We start from the raw sequence: 22,963 nt of genomic DNA on the forward strand, positions 1-22,963 counted from the left end.
ATGCTTTTTTTTTCCTGTCTACTAACTATGCAGAAAGTGTAAATGAGTGTCTGAGATGTACAGGTCTGCGCAGCAGATGTCTCAAGCTGCTGAGATGAATGCTGCCCTTGGTTTCCATCAGCATTGCAGGTTTGGCCTGTACAATGAGATATGGTGTAGCCCTGTAGTGAGGCTTTGATGGGCTGGCCAGGCACAGGGGATTTAAGCCTTAGAGCACTTCTGAAGTGGTCTAGACAGGCTTTCTAAAGGTGATACCACTGCTGGGGTTGATCTCCTCTACCCCAGTGCAAGTGTCAGTAGTTAGCAAGTGAGGACACTTTGTCTGAGGCACATGCCTTAGGAGAGACGAGTTTCCTTGGACTCAGCAGAGAGCCTGGAGGGTTGAGCTCAGGTGCGGGTGTCTGCTGCAAGTTTGAGAGGAGTCTCCCTCCTACTGGTCCCCAGCAGAGGAACCATAGAAGGAGGGCAGTTTTCTTGGGGCTGCTTCTCTGCAGGTTGTGGAGTGCAGAGGGTCTGGCGCTACGGTGGCAAGGCTCGTTGGAAAAGCTTGCGGAGAAGGTGCAAATCCAGTAATCATTGCAGGATTTGTGTGGAGGACAGCAAACACTGCACTGGCAGCTGCACATTACTGAGTGAAGTTAAGGGAAATAAAAGTACCGCTGTTCTGTAAGGTGAACTCTGACCAGCCTGTGCAATGAATCAGGCAGAAAGCGTTAGCTACATACAGCGATGTAAAGAAAATGTATTAAGGTGATTCTGAGCAAAGTAAGGGTTCACAGACAGCTCTTATTTCTAGCCACTCTGAACTTTCAGCAGATAGGTAGTAACCTTTTCAATATGTGCCTAATATGATGTCAGGTTAACTTTGGATAATCCACTGGCCTGCTGGTGCATCTCCATTTGTGTGGGAAGCTGCTCACAGTTTTCTCTTGAAAACTGAAGTAAGTGATCAGCAAAGTCTCTTTTAAAGCCACTCAGGAAAATACCAAGAAAACTCTAGATCCTTGTGCCTTTGTTGCTATGCTCTTTTATGCCTCCCTTTTTGATCCAGAGCTACCAAAGGGAGGCCACAGTTTTGGAAACCATTCCGAGTACTCAGTATGATTGGGTTGTTTTTTATGTTATAAAATTAGTTGGCTTTAGTGGGCAAATTTACAATGCTGTTAGCTTAGTTCATACATTTCTCATCTGTAAATAAATAAATAAATGGTTATCTCCCCAGCATAAACCCTTTATTTACTAATGTATTATCTTGTAAAAATACAAAATGAAGTAAGAGGTATTATAATACTGCCCATTCAAACTACTGATTTCCTTAAGTATAAGGAAGGATTTTTTTGCCTACAGATCTCTCTTCCCGTGCACCAGGCTAGGGAATAATATGTATGTGAAACTGGGATTTCCAGCCAACATCTTTGGCCCAGTTAAAGCAGGGCAAAGCTGAAATCAGGGTGCTAAGTCGCAGTTGGTGCCTCGAGGGGAAGTTAGGGCTGATGCTCTTCAGAGCACCCGTGGGTTGCTGTAACTGTTGCCCATCGGTTACAGCCTCTCGGGCGGTCCTGGCACGCGTGGTGATCCAGGCTCAGTGTTAATCATGCTACTTACTTTGCAGGGATCACACTTAGCTGCAAGATTAAATGCATACATTAAGTACATTGTCCCCTCTCTCCTCTTAAAGAAACACCACGATGCATAAGCTGCCCAATTCCACATTTTACAAGACAATAATTGCTGCTGTAATCCTCTCTGCTGCTTTATTAATCTCAATGCCATATTTTGCATTCATTTGCACATCCCAGCAGCAGCAGTTTGAGTGGCCCATTGCATCTTTCCATGTACATCAAAACAACATGTAATTTCACTTTCCATTTTGCTCAGTGGTTCCTAAACCTAGAGGTGATAATTATTGTTTACACTGTAATTGTGCCTCAGAGGGGTTGGATGCCTTGTGATGATCTAAAAATGAATGACATGTTGTGGCAGGAGCTGTATCTCATTGCGGTAAAGCTCCGCATGACTTCAGAAGGACCCGGGGTTTGAAAATGGAACTGCTGCCCGGCTCTCCTTGGTAAGCCCTGTTTTTTCTTCTCCGCAGGGGATGAGCGCTCCCGGGAGTCTCCGGCCCCAGCAGAAGCACAGATGCAAGCTGGGGCAGAGGGCAGCGGGAGGGTGAACCGCTGCTGCTGGAAATGCTCCGTGACGCAATTCAAGAAGTTTTTCTGGGGTGTCGCTGTGGTCCTGGGGGTCTGTTCCTCCTGGTCAGGCTCAACCCAGCTTGCAAAACTGACCTTTAAGAAATTTGATGCACCCTTCACTCTAACGTGGTTTGCAACAAACTGGAACTTTTTATTCTTTCCCTTGTATTATCTTGGACATGTTTTTAAGTCAGCTGAAAAGCAGTCTCCAAAGCAAAGATACAGGTATGAGAGTTTTCTTTTTCCTGCTGTGACACTTGCATGCTACTGTACCCCTGAGCAGACATTTTACTTGGATCAGTCTCTTAAAACAAACTTGCAATAGTTTTTCTCTTCAGTGTTGTTAAAGGGTGTGCTGAACTCACTCTGTGCGATCTGCCAGATGGTGTGTTACTGCTCTTAATATAATTTAACTCAAACAGTAGGAAGTCCAGGTTTATTTACAACACAAGTCATTTAATGAAGGTCTGTACTTTCTGTCATTACTTTTCAATAATTTTCTGCCCAAACTTCTTTGACTATCCTTTTTTTTTTTTTTAATTAATAGTGTTCTTCCTGTATGATACAGATGATTTCTTCGGCAGTCTCTGAGTAAGCTAACAAAGCTGCTCTTTCTAAAAGTGGTACTCGTGCAGCTCCTTGATTAGCCAAAGGACAGGTATTACGGTATTTTCCTGGCATTATGCCCTTGACATCTAAGGCCAGACTGTGATCCCTGTTCTACTTGAGCTATTTTGTTTGCTTCCGAGAGGAAGCGCGGTCCTAGCTGAAGACAGCATTTTGTCTTCAGTGCACCTTTCTTCTTTTATAGCAAACCTAAACCTACAAAGTGCAAAGGCTCCTGTGAAACCCCCCGAGTGCCCAACTTCCACGAGGGGTTGGAGCTGTTGGAGCCGCTCGCGCGAGCGTCTGGCAAGGGCTCCAGTATCTCCTCGAGCTCCAGCTCAGGAGCGGGGCCTGGGACAGCTGGGATGACTTGGCCAGCAAGGAGCCCCGTGGCAGGGAGCCCCTGCTCTGCACGGGGCACTGTGAGCGCTGCTGTCCCCTTCTGCTGCACAGCGGCGCTCGCGGCCTTCGCGGAGCTGCTCCATGGAAAGCAACGGGCAAGAAGTGCACGACCCCCAGCTCCCGGTTGTGCAGCAGTGAAGGAAGGAAGAAGGGAGGAACATGGGGTGCTCGTGAAATGCTCTACCTTATATCCCTGGGGCTGAGATTGTAAATATTAAAACTGTGCTGTTTACCTATCGTTGTATTTTCTATGTTTTCTAATTCACCAGGGATATGTGAATAAAGGAATTTCACTGTATGGCAGGTCTTAGAGCAGCACTCAGAATTTTTAAACTTTTGTAAGATACCATGTTTCCTGCTTTGCCCTTCAAACTTCAGTTTCTACTTGTTGTTTACTAAATGGCAAACATGGGTGCCTTAGGGATGAGAAAATATGGAGGTTAGAAAAAGCAAGTGTTTAATCTAAGAACAATAACAAATGCTAACACCAAACAGCTACGTTTTAGTTTCTTTGGTTTGTAAGTATTTTTCTTTCCAGCTTCCCTCAGATAGTGTTTTAAATACTGATAATTCTGGGGTGAGCGGTTGTGGCTCACCATTTCCCTGGGGTTAAAACCAGAGCATTATACTCTTCTTAGCTACAGTTAATTGAGATGGCTGGTAATTTTATGACTTCCATTTAATTAAATGATGACTGAGCTGAGCTGCAGGTGCAAGTCCTACAGCTTACTTGGGATGTAGTGGGGAACGTCACTATAAATAAGCCTGCAGCAGGCTTAGAAAAGAATGGGCATTTGCGTGTCTGAGTAGCAGATTGAATAGGGTTAATTTGCAGGGTTTTTTATTGCTCTCAGGGCGCAGACTTGGCTTTGTTTCCCAGCTTTGCTGCAGATCTGGCGTGTTCCTTTGAGCAAGTCTGTGCAAACTTTTGATTCCCTTGTACTCACCATTCCTTTGGATGGGACAACCCTTCAGAGAGAAAACTGTCCCTGAGCATGTACTTGTGTGGAGTCTGCCTCAGCCTGTCCTTTCGGGAGGCTTTACGGTGGTGCCGTGCCAGGAGTTGCCATAGTAAGAATGATTGTTCACCTGCATTCCCCGTTATGACGGAGATTTCTCATGCACATATCAGAACACACAAGCAGGGGATCCCAGAATCCCTCCTTAACCTCTCCCTTCTCATGCATACGGCTCTGTGTGAGGCATTGCTGTCTTCAGGAAAGGCTGTGCTCCAGGCACAGTGGGACACATTGGGAAGGCTTCCCATGGCCTTCTGAGTGGATGAAGTAAGACAATTCTGACCTGGAACTAACAAGAAACTTGCTCCCTCGCTTGCTTCTAATTTTATCCTCCATCCTCATCAATATTTTATACATTATCTTAGTGCTCTGGCAGGAGTTCGCAAATAGATAAACATGTGGGAGAGTGTATGGTGGAATTACGATGTCCAAGTCACCTCATTAGTAAGGTATTAAATGAAGAAATTCTCATGTGTTAGCTACACAGGTGCTAAAATCCATGGGCACTTAATATTTTTTGGCAGCAGAGTTCCCAAGGAGACAAGCAGAGCTGCTGCTGAGCAGGGTGGACAGTCACCCCCGGCCCTCAGTGTGGCCCGACAGTGCTCTCAGGGCACGGCTTCTGCACGGCGGCCTTTGGGCACACGTAGCTCTGTCCTCCTCCTCCTCCTCGCTTCCTAAAGGTTGTGATAGCAGCTGCTGAGAGCTTGGCAAAAGCCAGCCGGGAAGCGTTATGATGCTATAAATCTTTTGCAGTTCAAGAATGTGTAAAGAAGAACAGCCATTGGGGAAAAAAACATATAAAAGAGGGATCATAAAATGTAATTACGGTGAAAAAGGAGTCTGTCCTCCTGCACACACACACACACACACATATATATATATGCTTATCTCCATTAGTTAACTGTACCATCCAAAAGCCTCAGTATGGTTTTAAATTCCTATTGTGTTATGCCACAGGCATACTATGCCATATATATAATTTTTGAACACTTTGTAATCTCACTTAATAACATACCTGCTGCAGTCCCAGACCAGTTTAAAGCTCTACAGGCTTTTCCCATTTTATAAAACATATGTTGGTAATTAACTTGGCACCAAAACCTTATAGTAGCACATTACGTTTATTAAGAGGTTTATTAATTTTCTGTATAGTATTTTGAGTATTAGACCATAATGTAAGGGATTAAAGATCTCTGACTCAAGCCTAGGACATAGAAAGGAGCTTTCAATGTAAGCACAAGTGGAATAACACTTTTGTCTGCAGCACAGGGGGAGAGTCATTCGTAATTCCATTGAGATAATATTGGATTTTTCCAAACTGTATCCAGAGCATGACAAAGAATAAAATCCCTTCTGGACCAGTACTTTTGGTGATGATCAAGGCAGGCCAAAACACACATGCTCATGTACAAACTATTGTAGATTCCCTCCATAAATTGAAGAGTTGTGGATTAACAGGGAATTAACAGGGAGATTTTGCCCCATGATGGACCATCCATTGGTCACACACGACTGTTGTCTTGGTAAAATGATTCCGCAAATTCTGACAGGCCACAAAAGAGCACTCCAAGGTTATCTCTACTCTCTTCTTGTTCAAGTGTTCACCATCTTAACATAAAATTACAGTAACTAGATTAACATTAATTTAAACCGTTGTCCAGTACAGAAATAACCCATGTAGTGATTTATGGGCCTAATGGATCATTTAAGGGTACTTCATTTATCTTCATACTTTTTGCTTCCAAACTACTTTATAAAATGACACATTCATTTTGATGAGCTCTCTTCCATCATACTTATATTATTAATTTATGAGGTAATCTAAATTAAATGCGCTGAAGCTTAGAACTCCCTAGCTATAGGAAGGATGAAGTTAAAATCTTTGTAAGATGTTATTAGCTTTGTATATTTCTAGGCAGGAGAGACATAGCACAGCTCTTATAAAGATGCACTCTGCATACCAGGGGGAGAACAGCTGGGGCTTCTGTGCACATATTAGCAGCAGAATTCCTCCTTACTTATTTTGATGGTATTGTGGTTTTATCTAACAGTTTTCAGAGCAGGACTTTACAGAATGGTTTGCATGTTTATTTGTTAATGTTATAGATCATAATTTTTATTGCATACCACAATAGGGCTAAAGGAATCTCTTCTACAGCCTTGAATACAGTAGATGTGTCTGGAGAATGCAAGAATCATCTCATAGATTGCTCTACATCCACATTTGAACTTGTTTTCACGTGTTATTTTTCACTAAGTCTCTCAACTGTGCCTGAATTCGCTGCCACTCATCTTTCAGAATTTGAAGATATTTCTTTGTAAAGAAAGAAAAATAGTGTAGAGTAACACTGAAATACCGTTTTTGATGCATATACATAGGGATTCAGAATAGAGACTTAGATCTGTGACCGGAGGTGATCAGTGCCTTAGCTTCACATAAAGTCCAAGAAAATGTGGGCCAATTTTGAAATCTATTTCATACACATTCCTGCATGAAGGAGATGAGACACTAGCCCAGCATCCCCATGTTGGCTCATGTGAAAGTGCCATCAACATTGCGCCCTTCTGCAGCAGCACTGAGGGAACTTGGCCATGCAGGTGCTGGTAACCACCTGATCATGACAAAACTTTTAAGTGGAGATAAGATCAGAGACGAATTTGGCAAGAGTGGATGCTTTTTTTTTTTTTTTTTTTTGCTATTGATTTTAAACATTATGTATTCATGAGTCTCTTTTACACAACAGCATTAAAATGTTCCAGTGTGGTTGACTTCTGGCATCTTACTGATTTATGCTACTACTTAGGTGGGAACATTGCCACCAGAGCATACGGTATTACCACAATCATGAATAAGCTACGAAAACATCCAGACATGATGAATACAAGTGTTTTAGCAAATATTACCCAGTGGAACATCATGTATTTTTTCCTTTCAAAATCCTTCCATTATAAATTCTATTTCAGTATATGAGCATTAAACCAAGGCTTATTTACTTTGTCCTCCTCAAAATAGAATTGTTTTACAATTTAAGTTCATGCTAGCTTATTGGGGTAAAAAAATGGATACAGCACCTGATTCTTGCTTGATTTGGACAGATACAAATCAAGACTAACTGTAAATTAAATCAGTTTGGTCTCCTCTACTAGCCTGGCAGAACTTATCTTCGTACTCGGGATTAAAGCAATTAATTAACAGAAGATGAGTATACTGCTGCCTTGCATAACTAATTGAGGTTTAGTATTATAGGAGAATGGCTGATATATTGTGCAAATGGTTCAGTCAAAATTTTGGTTATTTCTACTGCAGGTCTCAACTGTGGTTGTCCATGTTTTATTCATAGTCAACTGTATCCCCTCAGAGATAGCTTTCACTGGATCTGCACTTTTCTCCCAGCACTTTTAGCTGAAAATAAGGCCAAACTGTACTACTAACAAACACTAAGCAGCAGTAGTAGTGAAGCTTCCTTGTGGAACAACATGGTGTTACTGGTAAGAGAGGTGCTACAGGACATCTGCCAGATGTCCTAGCTGTGGGGCATACAGTCAAGTTCGGGCATGGAGTACTCATTTGGGCTTAGCTGAGCCAAAGCCAAACGCAAATCAGTAAACTTGATCACATGGCCTACACCAGTATAGGAGCCATAACAAGGATGAGCAGTTGTGTATTCTGAGGTTATGAGCTGTGTTTTATGTATCTATGAGGTTCTAATGCAAATGCATTGCACAAAAGGAAATATCTTATTTAAAAAAATGGCAGTTTGGCTTAACTTGTATAAATTATTGGCTTAACTTATATAAATTACCACAGAATTGTTATCTGCTGTCATCTTCAGAGGCAAAGGAAGAAGCAGCAGCCTTACTCTGATAACCATCTAACCCACATACTCTCCTGCTGTTTCGTTTTTCACTTCTGTGGCCATTTTCTGCCTCCTTTTGGATGACCCAGAAGGATGCTGCTTCTGCAGCTGGAAGGACTCACTGGGACTCTGTTGCCAGATGTCTAATTTCAATCCTTCTGGCTCAGATGGATGCTGTTGTTAACCTCAGTTTCTCTAAGTTGTGAAATTACTGCTTCCTGATGAAAATCATGGGAGCCTCTCTCTGTCCTTGCAAGGATACTGTGCAGCTCAGCAAACTGGGAGTCCTAAGGACCACAGTGCATCCCCTCCACCAAAGTTCTGGAGGGAGCACCTACCTGCAGATTTTTGCTTTTGTTAAAGGTCGTAGTACAGCTATGCTGCATTATTGCCAAAATTATCATATATGCCATTAATTCAGCAGTTTCCCCAGGGAGACGTCGCTCAGGTAATTAACGGATAATGTCATAGTTTGTGGCTCTCTGTATCTCCTGGTGCAATTTTTTTTTCTCAACCAGCTGTCTATGATGTGATCACAATATGCCACTTTCTTGCAAAAATACGTACTCCTCAGGCTTCAGAGTATTTCTAGAGCATCTTCCTGTTCACGTAGTTCTTTCCTAGACACTGGACATCACCAGAGGTTAGGTTAGCATGGAAATTCGCCTCAACTGGCTCTGCAGTAAACACATTTGAGGTGGCACCACTGCTGAGGTTTTCTACTGGAAAGATTAAAAAAACTTCTCCCTGACCCCTGTTCCAGCTGGTAGTTTTTCGGCTCCCCATATGCTCAGTAGGAGAGCTTGATACCTAAATCAGGGCTGATGATGACAATGGCTGGTAGATGCCCCAGAATTAATGCCCAAGTCCTAACTTCTCTGGAGGTAGCTCTCACCATGTGGAGGTTGCTTGTGGGTGGTAGGCATTTAAAGTGGCATTTCTGTTCTTACCTTTCTAAATCTGGCCCCAGCTTTTTCCATTCCCTGGAAAGAACTCCCTTAAGAGAATTTCTTTAAAAAAAAATGTGTTTCAAAGGTTTATTAAATCCATCTGTTCAGGTGATTAACACTGCCTGTGAGAGTTATGTCTTAGCTTCTGTGTGAAAACTGTTGTCGTTCCTTTTAGGAAACCAATCCTTTGTAATTCAGCATTTATGTTTCTTGAAAATATGCTTTGAGATCCTCATTGTATTTCAGGCCATGATGTAGTGGAAAAAAAAATCATGTCTGGTAAAAAACTTTCTCCTAATTTGAGAATTTTTCCTCTGAGAAAAAACTTCCTGGCTGTGAGGGTGACAGAGCCCTGGAACAGGTTACCCAGGGAGGTTGTGAAGTTTCCTTCTCCAGAGGATGTGATCCTTCTCCTGCCTGGGTGCGATCCTGTGCAACGTTCTCCAGGTGACCCTGCTTGAGCAGGGGGCTCGGACTAGACGATCTCCGAAGGTCCCTTCCAACCACAGCCATTTGCCATTCTGTGATTCTGTAATTTGAAGATCCTTATTCCAGTGAGCGTCTCCTCTTCTGGCTTTTGTGGCACTCTAGAGGGCTAATAAGGAATAGAAATGAGGTGCTCCTGATCAGAAGAAATGCATGTTCTTCAACTATCCTAGAGCTTGGTTTGCAAAACCTTTCCACAGATGATTAGATTAAATGGTGGCCTGTAATTTTATCTTGTTGTCCCATTAATTTTTCCTAGTAGAAAAAAAGATGCACTCTCTTCCATATCTCCAGCAGATACTCTAACTATATTACATACCTTGTACGAGGTGGTGCTTGCTTGAGGCAAGGGCTAGAAACAGAAGTAATTGCTCTCGTTATCTGGAGACAGTGCACATGTGATGCAACAGTGCGTTTTTGTAGTAGTGTCCTTGCTTGAAAGAATGTCATGTCTTTCAGCGCTGTATGATCTCTGCTGGCATTTAAACTTTAGGCTAATAGCACTTCATTAACTTGCTTTACCACTGGTTAGTAAAGCAAGCTGCTGAACTTCCTTGCTTCTAGGGTTTTCTTCAGGAGACCTCATGAGCAAATCTGCCCATACTGCAAAACTGAAAGTAGCACATCGAAGAAAGCAGGAGTGAAGGGACTTCAGAGGTCATCTCATCCATTCCCTGCCTCAGTGCAGAACCTACATGCACACACAGAAAAGTAACTGCATTTTGTGATTGGCAGAGGGGAAAAAGGGGACCCAGAAAAGACAGTGCAAGTGTGTTTACCGTGTGTGTAAGGAATCAGAAAGCTGATTGAGCATGGATAAGCTGTTTTTCTAAGCACCATAGCATGAGAGAAGGCAGAGTTCACTGCAACTCCCTTTGCACAGGGTTTTACCTTGGTCATCACAGCAAGTATCTTGACCCCCAGTGCAGAAATCTACTGAGGACTATCCTGCAGAGGTTCTCCCATGTTGGTTACAGCAACAACAAAAACAACAAAACTCAGGACACAGTGATAAGAAAGTATATTTCTTTCCCCCCACCCGAGATTTATGTCAAAATATGTTAAGGGCTGCCACCCTTAAATTTGCATTAAAAAGCAAGATGCCTGTATGGTAACAGACTTGATGGTTGTAACTGGTAGTTCTCAGTGAAGACATCTGAGGCAGTAAGAAGTGTTTGAGGCTGACAGTACTAAGAAGCGGAAAAAACCTTTTTGTCCAGCTGCCTAGTGGTTATGTACTGAGTCCAGAGTTCCCATGATTATTTCTGGTCGTATTAAAAGACAGCCTTGTATGAAATCCTGTTTGATCAGGATAGGAGTGAGCTGGACACCCTGTTTGTTAATTAGAGCTATAGCTAGTAAAAAGGAAAAAATAGCCCAAGGTGAAGGTTGGCCTCAAGGTGAAGGTTGACCTCAGTGTAGGCATGGGTAGGTATGTGCTAGGACCGACACCCTGTAGGAACAGGGTTTTTTAAATTGGAAAATCTTGCCGAGCAGTTATTTAATATTGCCTGTGAACATCAGTGGATTTTAGGAGGGAAACACTGAGAAGATATGAGCTGATGGGCAGAAACATTCATATATATGTATTTGCTAAGATCTGCAACCATTCCCGTGTTTTCTGCCAGTCTCGCATCTTTCAAATGGTAGTTTTCTGCCAGATAATCTTCCAAAATGCCATCCAAAATAGCAAAAACAAGCTAAATGTAGTTTTGTAACCTGATTTGCCTGCTTGAGAAGGCAGTTAGTGAAGATTGCTTCTCTTCAGTTTAGCTAAGAAAAAGAAAACAGATCCTGGTGATCAGTTCGTCCGTCTGTAGGCATCAGCTAAAACTCAGTGAGTTTGAAGGAAACAGCCTCATTCACTTTATGCCCTTGGGGTCATTACCATGTCATTTGGGCCTCTCATACTCAGCAAGCCTGTAATGATCAGGTTCACTGTGGCTTTCTTATCCGTTCTCTGCTTGCCACATTTCTGACAGAACTCTTTCCCACATACTCTGAAACATTTGTGTTTAGTTTTATTATTTGCTTTATTTCCCTCTCTTAAATGAGGTTTCTGTGAAATTGGCATTGGTTGCTCGTGGTTTGATTTCTGAGTCGCATTCCTTCTCTTTAGAGCTGAATGTTTGCTTTTTTGCTTAAGCCACTTATTTTGCAACTGTATAGAGATTGCTGTAACAATTCCTTGGCATCTCTGAAAATCTTTCACTTTGTCAGTAAAAAGCTAAGGCCCCCATGAGGTGAATGGGCCCCTGGAAGTCTAGATGGGTGGTGGCACTCCCAGGTTCTTTCATCAGAAACAAACGGCAAAGCGCAGGCACCTCAGGTCACTGTGGATAGCTCCTCCATAGCAGAGCAGTATTCACCTTTCCGTTGCTAAGACAGGGCACCCATGCATAGTGTACACACACATCCATCTGTTACAGTAGAACCTTGTCTCTGTCAGTCTGCTTTTGGCTGTGCATCACAAACAATAAATGTTTTCCTTAACCAGAATACCAGATTTTTTTTTCCTTAAATCTCTTCACTATATCTGCAGGATAGGCCACTTAGGCCAAATGAGAATTGGATCATGCTTTTTATGCACTGAAACTACAGCTTTCTTGACTAATCTGGCTTTTCATGCATTCAGCTGGAATGCATATGCATTTCCAACTACAGATCATTCTAAAAATTATTCAGCTCTCCTGTTAAATAACATGTTAGAAGACAGGCCAGAATTGCGCCTCTATTCTCAGTACCTCTTAATAATACCTTTGATAAAAAGGATGTTCCAGCATTAATGCTGCCTGTTGTTTTCACCATCTAACAACTGGTTGCTGTTGTCAGATCATCTCACTGTGATACGCTGAATGCCAAGTCATAGAATCATGGAACGGTTCAGGTTGGAGGGCACCTCAGAAGGTCTCACCTTGTCACCTCCCTCCCATTAATGTACCCACAGATCTATAGCTGATCATGGAATTTTTAGCAATTAAGGCCAACCCTCTGAAAGTCTTAAAACATTAAACAAAGAGCTATATTGATTTCATGGATTTTTTCAAACAACTTAAGCAATCATGTAGCAAAGCAATGCACTTTATATCCAAGTGACATCTGTATGCTGTAACTTTCAGCCTTGCCAAATTCTACATGACCTTTATAGCAGAGTTGGATTCTGTAGAAGGGATAACCATAAAAGAATATGAAAAAAAGGCCAACTAGATGGCGTCAAACAGGATGAGTGAGACATTCAGACCAAGTGAAGTGTTTTTTCATACTATGTGAGCTGTCAGAGGTGTGAAAAGTGAACATCCTGGATAAATGATTGGTGCATGCGTGGAAGCAGGAGTTGTTGGGACACATGCAGCTTGGTACGGGAGCAGATCGCATGAGCTCTGTCAAAACTTAAAATGAACTGATGGCCAACATACAAACGATAGTTGTATGTAGCAACACCAATAGTTGTAGCAACACAACTTCTTCTGAAAGCTCAGCTAGATCAGTATGTGTTATATTATTCCAAATGACAGCTTTCTTAGTGCATTACAGCTAATGTTAACAATTGCATGACTAAATACAGATTCTTAACATGTGAGAGATGTCAAGATCAAGGCTCAAGAACCACAGAGTCTTCCAAATTGCAGGAATCCAAACTAGTAGCTTGGAAATTGAAGATTTTATCATATCAATAATTGCTATTTCACATGTTAGCAGATTTGTTTCTTAAGTAGAATGAATGCTCAAATAAAACTTACCAACATGTTAAAGATGTTTTCTTGGGATCTTTCCAAAGGGAACATCACACTGGCTTTACTTACAGGTAAACAGGAATCATAATGAGGGCACTCCTCTAAAAGATTATTTCAGTTATATGAAACTTAACTGTGTGTCTAGAATTTGGCTGTCAGGTTTGACAATACTGTATGCCACTTTAAGTTTCCTGAATTTTGTTTTGCTTTCGTGATTCAAAAAATGTAACAACTGGCTTCCCAGATATGCTTGTTGCAAGCAACTGGAGACAAGTGGTTGCAAAAAAGTGGGAAAAAATGTGTTTCCTTCATAGCAATTCTACTGAGAGAAATTTGTCTATTTCTCAGTGTGGCTTTAGATGCTTTCCACTGTTACACTGATGGTATATGAGACCAAAAAGCCATTGTCTAGCACAGAACAATAATTAACCACAGATTTTAGGCACATGTAGGAACATCTCACTAGGGAAATCTGAAAACGGAGAGGAAAAATAATATCTCTGAGTCAATATAATGTCATGGCAAATCTTCCTTCCTCAAGTAACTCAGCTACTGAGCACTACAGATAGTTTGCATTAAGCTACAAGCATGGTTTTCATATGACTTGGGCCCAATGGTGGTCACCAGCCAGCTTCTCTACATGAAGGGTGCTCATGGTACTCACTAGGTCTTGTACAGCTGTCAGGAAAAAGCTGCTATAGTTCATTAATTTTGTCATTCTGTATAATTCATACGTTTTCAAAGGAAATGGTACTGAAAGCTTTGTAGTACTGAAGGTGCATAATAATCACATCAAAATTGCCCATCTGCAGCTAAAGTGAGATAATTGCCTAGGCGTATTCGCCTTTCCAGAAGAGATTTTGAATAATAAATGTTTATAAAACCATTCTGTCATCATATTATCCAGTTCTCACCCCATGAGCCAAACTCTCAATTCATTTACACTCCTTTTAAACCAGAAATAGCTCTCATTGGTGCAGTTCTGAAGTCAGCAAAGATCAGAATCTGCACTAGCTTAAATCAGCTGGTCTTTGCTCAAAGCTCCTCAGCAACCCTTATGAAGCAAATTAGATAAGATTAATCAGCAGAATTCTGATTCTGATACCAGATTCTGGTAGCAGAATTTTCTGTATCTCTAATAACTAATTTAATTATGGAATTTAGGGGCTCAGATACTAGTCTTTAGTGATGGCCCTCCTTCCTGAGGGGCAGGTCTTGTCAAGGCCGAGAAATATGCCCTACTCTGGAAAAAGGCATAAATATCTACCTGTGATTGCAGGGAGACACTTCCTCCTCGGGAGCCTCTATTCTCTCTCAGAGCTAACGGCCTGAGCTGATCCATTCTCACAAGATATAGATGTGCCCACGATATTGTGAGACTGGCAGCAGCAGGTTAGACTCAAGACTGTATTAATTAGCTTTGTCATGGCTGAGCTAAGCTAGTCTTGCAGATAAGCTCATTAGTACAGACTCAGTTCACCCAAGGCTTTGAACGTGGTTCTTGTACAGTTGATAAAATGCAGGCAGCTCTAGGACCAGGTTAAAGTGTATACTTTCCTGTTCAATTCCCTCTTTCTTCACAGTGATGCAGTTTGCAAATGTTTCTGTATTCTGCTATGCTCACTTTTCCTCACAATTAAAAGCTGAGAAACAACAATGACCAGACAGTGGATTTTTTGGTATGACTCTGCTAACGCTTTTCCAAGAATGAACTGATTTTTCCATTAAACTTGATACAAATCATACTGATGCCTTGATCATCCTCAGTAAGCCTGACTGATCTGCTGATCTCTAATAGCTGGCCCATGATCTTTGCAGCACCTCTCATGCCTCTTCCAGATCTCGCTCAGTAACTAGAACTGTGTGTTCGAGCCTAGCCATGCCAAAAGTGCTCAATGAACACAGACGGACAGTTTATATAAAGGGTAAAAAAATGTTTCAGAATAGATGACAAGATGACCTGTTTTCTGCCACTTTGTGCCACTTACTTACCCTTTTGTGTGAAAGCAGGAGCTGCCATTTCTTCTGCAGGATGCCTTCAGCAAAGGAGCCATCTGACCAATATGTATAAGTACCTGAGGGGAGAATGCAGGGAGGATGGGGCCAAACTCTTCTTTGTGGTGGCCAGTGACAGGACGAGGGGTAATGGGTACAAGCTGAAACACAAGAAGTTCCATCTCCATGTGAAGAAGAACTTCTTTCCTGTGAGGGTGACAGAGCCCTGGAACAGGCTGCCCAGAGAGGTTGTGGAGTCTCCTTCTCTGGAGATCTTCCAAACCTGCCTGGATGCCACCCTGTGCCACGTGCTGTAGGTGTCCCTGCTGAAGCAGGGAGTTGGACTAGGGGATCTCTAGAGGTCCCTTCCAACCTCAACCATTCTGTGATTCTGTGATCTGCTTCTCCCGAGGTCTGCAGCTCACGTATCCCTGTGTGCTGCAGTGAGTTCGCAGCGTGGTGCCGCGCTGGGCATGGGAGTCCTGCTGAGCACCATGGCCTGGAAGCGGCCGAGCAGCTCTCCCGACCTGGGAGATGAGGCGGCAGTGCTGGCAGGTAGCTGAGCTGGCGTTCGCGTGGCGCCGTGCTCGCCTCGGTGCGCTGCACACGGGCATCGCCTCGCCGGCCGGGCGCACCGTGTTGCTGCTGGGCAGCTGGGCGCCGCGGCCCCCGCGCTGTCAGCACTGAATTATACCCGTGACGCGGCAAAATCCTCTGCTGTGATCCCTCAGCCACTTTGAATATATCTCCTTTGAATAAACAGAGGCATAGCACTGCGCTGGTGGAAAGCCAGCACGAAGTGCAATCTCCAGGAGTGAGACACTCGCTGCTGATAGTGAAGAAAATACAGTAGCAGAGCAGGTATCCCTTCGCCAGGTTTCTGAACGATGAATTTCGCCTTCAGAATTGAAACCCCATTGCTGTTGTTATTATTATTCCTGTAAAACACTTTCTAAAAGAAATTCAGAGGTTTTGCTAAAATCAGTAACAATATGCACTGTTGTTCAGTACATTTTTTTTTCTCTCTCAAAGGCTTAAGCTTACTCAGTAATGTCTCTCTGTTTCCTCCTCAAACATCAGGTTTTGGTAAAGGGGTGAACCCAACCGGTAAAGATCTTTATTCCAGTTGTATAGCTGAGGTTTGTCAGAACCAAATTGAACCGCATTTACCCAATGCACACTTACAATAAAATGAGCCAAGTTATGTATGTTACAAATCAGGGTGGTTCAGATGGGGATATCACTGTGATGCTGGATTGATCTATTACTGGGACTCAGGAGTGGAATTGTCATGATATTTTAGAAGACTGGTGAAATTTTAATGGCTCAGAAAGAGTCATGGGTCAGTAATGAAGGCTTTGGGAAATGTCTCTTTATGGTTGTGTATCTACATGTGAACCTACGAGAAAAATCTTAGCTTTGCTGTTTCTTCCTCCACAGCCATCTGCACATACTGCCCCTCTTCCTAAACGGAAAATTCTGGCCAAACAGCTTTTTACGACTCTCTTCTGACCTGGGCTCCTATCATGGCTGATGCCATGTTTGAGAGACACAATGCTAACCTTTTTAATCTCTTTTTGGAAATCTAAATTTGATCACTCGTACCTCATTTGGAATTCAGTCAAAGCTGGCAATGTTCAGCCTGCTGAAAAAGTCAGTATGTGTAGGTATCTAGTGATTAATTTATGCTTTTAATTTGATATGACTCTCTCAGCATGTCACTGTGAAGGTAGAGAAATCTAGGAATTCCTTGCAGCTTGCCTGTTTGTGCCTTCTGTGGATTATTTTCTGTGAGTTTTTTTTTTATACTATCTTCATGAGAAACTTGATGAATTTCTTCAACACCAAAACATTTGTCTCTACTGATTTACTTTCTAGGATAATTTAGGAATGCATTAAATGTGATTGCAGCAATTTCCTTACACATATAAACTTCGTTTTTCAACGACCTTATGAGATGCACTTAAGTTTTAGTACCAGGCTCACATAAAACACCCCATTCTGATAGTAAATATGAGAAAATCTGGATACACAGAGCTTAGTAAAATAATCACTGACTTGTTATTTCACAAATTATTCTCTATAATTAGGGAAAAGTGTCTTTTAAGATATGCACTGATTGCGTTCCCCTCTCTTGGTATTGCATCCTTGCATGTGCCATTGGTCCTGAAGGGAAAAAGTTATTTTTTTTTTAATTGAGGGGCATCACAATAATACAAAATCCACATTTAAAAGAAAAAAAAGGAAAAGATTTATTAGGTAGAATTTTTTATAATGTATTTTCAAGGTGCTTTTCTGTGCTTTCCTTTGGGTGGCTAGCATCGTTTGCTCGCCTCTGCCATACAATCTAAAGTTGCCAGCTCAGCCTTTTTCACATGCTGTGAAATGTGTGAAATGTGCTGTGCTTTATGGCTCAATCCACCTACCAACTATTTCAGCTAGTGAGATGCACTGAGCTAATCATCTTCTACATTTGTCAGCTGCTGTGTGATGAAATGAGCAATAAGGACTTACCCTCGGTCTTCTTTGCTGTATTCTCTCTCCCAGGCTAGGCACTGCCTTAACTCAGGCCGTGCACATTTTCCTTGCTAACAGTTCATTCATGTATTTTTGTGCTGTATTTGCTTCCAATTCCCTTCCTCTCCTAGTGTGCATGCGAGATTACATCTCCATTATCTGAATCTTCATCTACTTTGCCTAGTTTATGCAGCCATGTAAGTACTATTATTGCCATGTAAGTACTAATATTTATGTGAAATCAGCTTCCAGCAAATCCTGATCCTTACCAGTGCCTTGTGCTAGGTGCTCTTCCGACCGAGGAGCAGCCACCGTTCCTCTGCTGCAGAGTTTGTAGTTTAGGCTGATGCACAGAAATGCACAGATCTGCACAGAGTTTTCCTGAAATCTGGTATTTTAAATTTAGCCAGTAACAAGGTTCTGACTTCCACAGTGGCTGTTGGAGACCTTGTGTCAGCCAGTCCCTGCAGAGGGAAAGTCAGGGCAGTGGCACAAGGACATTGAGGATATTTTCCTCACTCCTGGATGAGACCTGTGTGCCTGAGAAACACAGCATGTAACACAACAGCAGAGTGGCAGAGGGACAGGGGAGGCAGAATTAAAAATGTCCATGTAGGTGAGGATAACCTCAGGATTTTCAGTAGGTCTGGATCTTCTCCTGCTTGGGATGAGCTTTTTACCATCAAAACACCACAATTTCAACCCATGTTCATGTAAGAATATGATTCAAGATGTACAGATTTTGTTAATGTCAGTAGGGGAAAAAAAAAAAGGAAGGCCTGGGTGAGAAGTAGGAAAAACAGTAAGTTTCACTGTGGATCGCACATCTTGCAGCACTGAGCCCACTGTGGTTTGTCTTTAAGCAAAAGACATTCTTCAAATCCAAGGGCAGGATACTCGGGTTGAAAGAGATCTCAGGGTCCTAGACAGCTGTAAGATGCATAATGCTGAGTAGTTGCCCAGTTAAGTTAATCTATGTCTGACTTCAAACTGGAGTAAACGCTTGCAAAACATGCAGGCTGTGACTCATCCCCAGCAGTGATGCTGCTGCTCTTCTGACCCCCCAGTACGTACGTGTAGGGATTTGCAGGCGCACCAAGACCGGCCAGCCCCGCGTGCCCCCGTCTGCTGCTTTTGGGCAGCCCCAGAGCAGCGCTGGGCTCCTCCTCCCTTGCCTGACGGCACCAGACGGAGCGTTTTCTTTTCCCAGGCAGCCCATTCCGCAGGGCTGCAATTGCACCAACCATAACTGCGACCGAAGAGGACCTGGGCCAAATTACATAGCGTGTTCTGATGTTGGCCTCTAGAACCACAGTTCTGGGCAAGGGCCAGAAAAGCCATCAAAGTCTCAGTCTTGGGGCTCTATAAATCCATTATTAAAAGAAAAAAAAAAAAGGCAGGGAGAGTACATGCACAATCCAGACCTTAATAGCGACTATTTGAAATCCACTTCTCTCTTTGGTAGCAAGTGCAGGACTTGTGCAGGAGCCTGCTCCTGCCCCATGCTCTTTGCAGTGACAGCACCTTTGCACCGTCACAAAAGGGAGCAGATTCTCCCTGACACCTGCACAGCTTCTCTGGAAGCAGCGCGTTGTATTGGAAGTCAGGGTCATCTTCCAAAATGAGGGAAGGAATAAGCACATCATAGCAGTAGCAGGTGGAAGACAGATGGCAGCCGGTAATTCTGTATCTGACAAATGCTTGGGTATCCTCACTGCAGTTCAGCATCCGGAAACAGCAAGCAGGAGGTATTCTCATTGCACAGCCCTTAGACTCTGGCTCGGAAAACCACATCACAGTCCCTGTCCTTGTGGTACTAGACAGAGAGTGCCACAAACTGCAGCTGTATGACGTTTTAGCTAAAAGTGAGTATTGTAAAAAATGAATATACTGCATGCTTAGCTGATGTAAATCAGGAGAGTTTGATTTCTATAGTCAAAAATATTCAAAGAACAGGGATGACTTTTGTGACCCTAAATCAGGTTATATCAGATGAGAGTCTTTCCTGACCTTTTGGTATTTTATTTTAGAGACTCTTTATCATAAGAGCATATTCCTCTGTACTATAGTCAATCACATGGTATCTGAGCATCTAAATGTAAGAAAACTCTTTAACAAGGTCTATTCGAGACATTTTATTAAAGCCATTACCAGAGGCACATCAAAAAGTAATGAACACAGAAGCAGATAATGGTTAGAACATTTCCAGCATGAAATGTGTAATCTGTCCCAGTTAGGGGAAATACAGGTTAAAATTTGTCATGGCACTTTCAAATGCCACATTGGCATTTCTCAGACAAATGCAGGCCGGATGCTCCCCGGTCACGTCAGGTTTGCTGTCAGCAGTCCGATCCTGCCATTTAAGCACCAAATGACTCGATCTCAGGTTTCCCAGGTGCTCTCACTATACAGTGCAGTTCAGCCATGGGTGCTTCTGACTCCATCTCTTGCCTGCAACCCTAACTCCCAGAAGGCAGTTTTACTGTTTTCTTTCAAGAGAGGTAACCCTAGTAAATCCCAGCCATGCTACGGAACAGTGCTGACGTTGCAGCCAGTATAAGGATGTTTCCTTATCACAGCAAGAGCCCCAGGAGCTGGCAGGGCAGCCAGCCAAGTCGTCCTTATCCGGCAAAGGCTGCACTGGGCTGAGGGCACTTCAGGGGGCTTATTGCAGGGGTTTGTGTTGTTCTTTCAGAGACAATAGAGCAGTTCAGAACACTTTAATTAATTAAATGTTAATTAATTCCCACTGCTGCAGAGATTTACAGTCATCCTGCAGGCTGATGGATTTTCCTGTTTGTGAACTTGGAGTTCTGCCTTCTGCACCTTGCTCAGGAAAGTCCTGGCATCATTGCTGCCTACAGATGAGGCCTCCTTGCTGGTTGCAAGTCTTCCCTGAAGTAAGTCTGAACTTTCAGCGACTGTGGAGTAGAAACCCTAATATGCAGATGCACAGCCCAAATTAGGCTGGTGCATTAGACACTAGGGAGGCACCAGTTTTCTCCTCACAGGGACAATGTTTCCAGAGTGATTCTCTGGGCAGAATTGTTTTCTTTATGCGGAGGATCACACAAAGCAGAGCCAAAGGAGACTGTTTAGTAGGCAATACAAATATAAAAGAAAAAGAACAAATACATAAAAAAGTCAGAAGAAGGAGGGCAGTGTACGCTGTAGCAGTCTAATCTAAAACACACTGTCGTTCCCCCTACACGTTCATTGCAATGACCAGACACTACTGCTTTGTATTTGTGTACTTCTGTGGCACCAGCATCTGGCCAGAGGCTTTTCATGTCATTTTGATGATAGCTCCACCATCTCCAGTCTTGCAAGATTAAAACTCTAAAAATTTAAAACCTTCTAGTTAAATATTTTAACATTTGAAAAATGCATAGGTCAGAAGTCTGAAACCCAGTGTCCATGCAAAGCTTCAAAATCAAAACAAGTTTCTGCCTTGACCTTCGAAGAGTAGCTACATATCCCAGCCAAACACATAAATAATCATGGCTAGCGCCCCGCTTCAGAGGAGCACTCATGGCTTTCAGCAGGTTTTACAGCCACACCGACCACTTTGTTCTACTACCCCAACTTCAAGCCTGTTTACTGAATTCATTAGTGAGATGGTAGCAAGTCTGAAGCCTCCTAAAATTCTGCTTCCCCAGAATTTCTGAATATCCCTCACCATTGTTGTCATTTCTAATCTTTCCAGCAACTTCAAATAGCTTTCATTTTCTTACAATATAAACACCTCAGTGTCAAAGTCTTTGTCCACTTCTGGAACTAATCAATTTCTATCTGATCTCTCTCTTCCCTTACATTGCTTCTCTGTTCTTTTTAACATCATGCTTGCTTTGCATCATTTTGAATGAGGCAATCGAGGGCTAATAGCCCCATTAGGTTATTTATATCCTCATTTGTCTATAGTGAGAATGTTGGCTGGAAAGTCTCGAGTAGGACATTGACGGCAGCAGGGAGAAAATCAACATCAGATGTGGTTGCTGTAATAGCCAACAGCGGAGTCGGAACAGCAACCTACGTTTGTGCCCCCTGCACACTTCCAGAAGCAACTAGGTGAGCCAATAAAGTTGCATCATGCTGAAACAAAAATGAGCAGAAGGCTTAATTGCTTTGGCAGCTGATACCAGCTTTAAAGACCTCCTGCATCCAGTGCAACACTACTCATAAACTGGTTGCTGCAGCTCTTTGAATCAGAGGTATTTGCTTGCAGTTCCTTCTCTTAGACCCCAAATATCCATCAACATCAGCAAGGAAGGCTCTGCCTTCCTTCCTCTGCAAAGGACTTGCTCATAGCTCTCCTCTGTTGCTGGCCACATCCCAGAAAAGATGCATATGGGCATGTGGCTGGTAGCATCTGTTGGGTAGCAGACTTCTTTTTACTCCTTTTGCATGCGTGTCCAGGCCTTGTGCGGCATCTTCTGCTTTTCAGGAAGCGAAGGAGCAAGGGCTCTTTCAGAGATGAATACTCCTGGCATGACTGGAGGAGAAGAAACAAAGAACTTTGGTTTCAGTGAGTTTGAAATACAGAAGACTTTCCATGTGGATTTTCTGGAAAGGTGCAAGGAGTTGATGGAAGGAGGTGTAAACTTTTAGAGCTGCTGTGGGATATTTCAGAAGTCAGCATCATTTCTGGAGGGAAACGCCAGTGATCCTGCTCACTCTCATCAGAGGGTGTGAAGAATGACAGAGCTTGAAAATGAGGTTTGACTTCTGGACCGTGTAAGACTGAGCAACCCATTGATCCACGGAAACAAAAAGAGCTTGAAGAAGAACAATGAGGATGCAGTGTCAGGAGTGTCAGGAGGCTGCAAGACAAATAGTTTGCAGCCATTCTTTGGAGCTGCCTTTGGCACTCAGAAAGTAAATGAAGTGAATAGTCTGTACTTTATGTTCTGAGAGGCACCTTCAAAGAAATTCATGCTTTTTTACAGAGCTTCCTCATGTAATACTGCCTAGCATTTTACAGACTTCTCTGTAACTCTGAGAGGTAGGGAGTAGAAAATCCCTTATCGACAGGGCAGCTGAATGGGCACAAATATGATCACTACAGCAGTGCTAGGGTTATGGTTTCTTTTAAAATTTCATCTTAATTATAAAGCTAACTGTAAACCATATTGTTGGGATGTGGAAAGAAAAAGTCTCTTATCTCAAAAGACTAGTTCCATATTTGCTATGATGCTTGGG

At 42.8% G+C, this 22,963-nt stretch overlaps 1 protein-coding gene across 2 annotated transcripts in view; it reads left to right on the forward strand.

Moving 5' to 3' along the window:
- SLC35F3 (solute carrier family 35 member F3) overlaps positions 1-22,963 on the forward strand; it is a 153,459-nt gene that overhangs the window by 103,116 nt on the left and 27,380 nt on the right. For both annotated transcript variants that reach the window (XM_088534894.1, XM_088534896.1), the window contains one exon: positions 2,096-2,420. In XM_088534894.1, coding sequence (XP_088391020.1) covers positions 2,096-2,420 — 325 coding nt within the window. The remainder of the gene's footprint in view (positions 1-2,095; positions 2,421-22,963) is intronic.

Source organism: Tinamus guttatus, unplaced genomic scaffold (assembly GCF_059628265.1).
Source record: "Tinamus guttatus ecotype Peru unplaced genomic scaffold, ASM5962826v1 Tinamus_guttatus_pri_ptg000601l, whole genome shotgun sequence".
NCBI classification, from domain to species: domain Eukaryota; kingdom Metazoa; phylum Chordata; class Aves; order Tinamiformes; family Tinamidae; genus Tinamus; species Tinamus guttatus.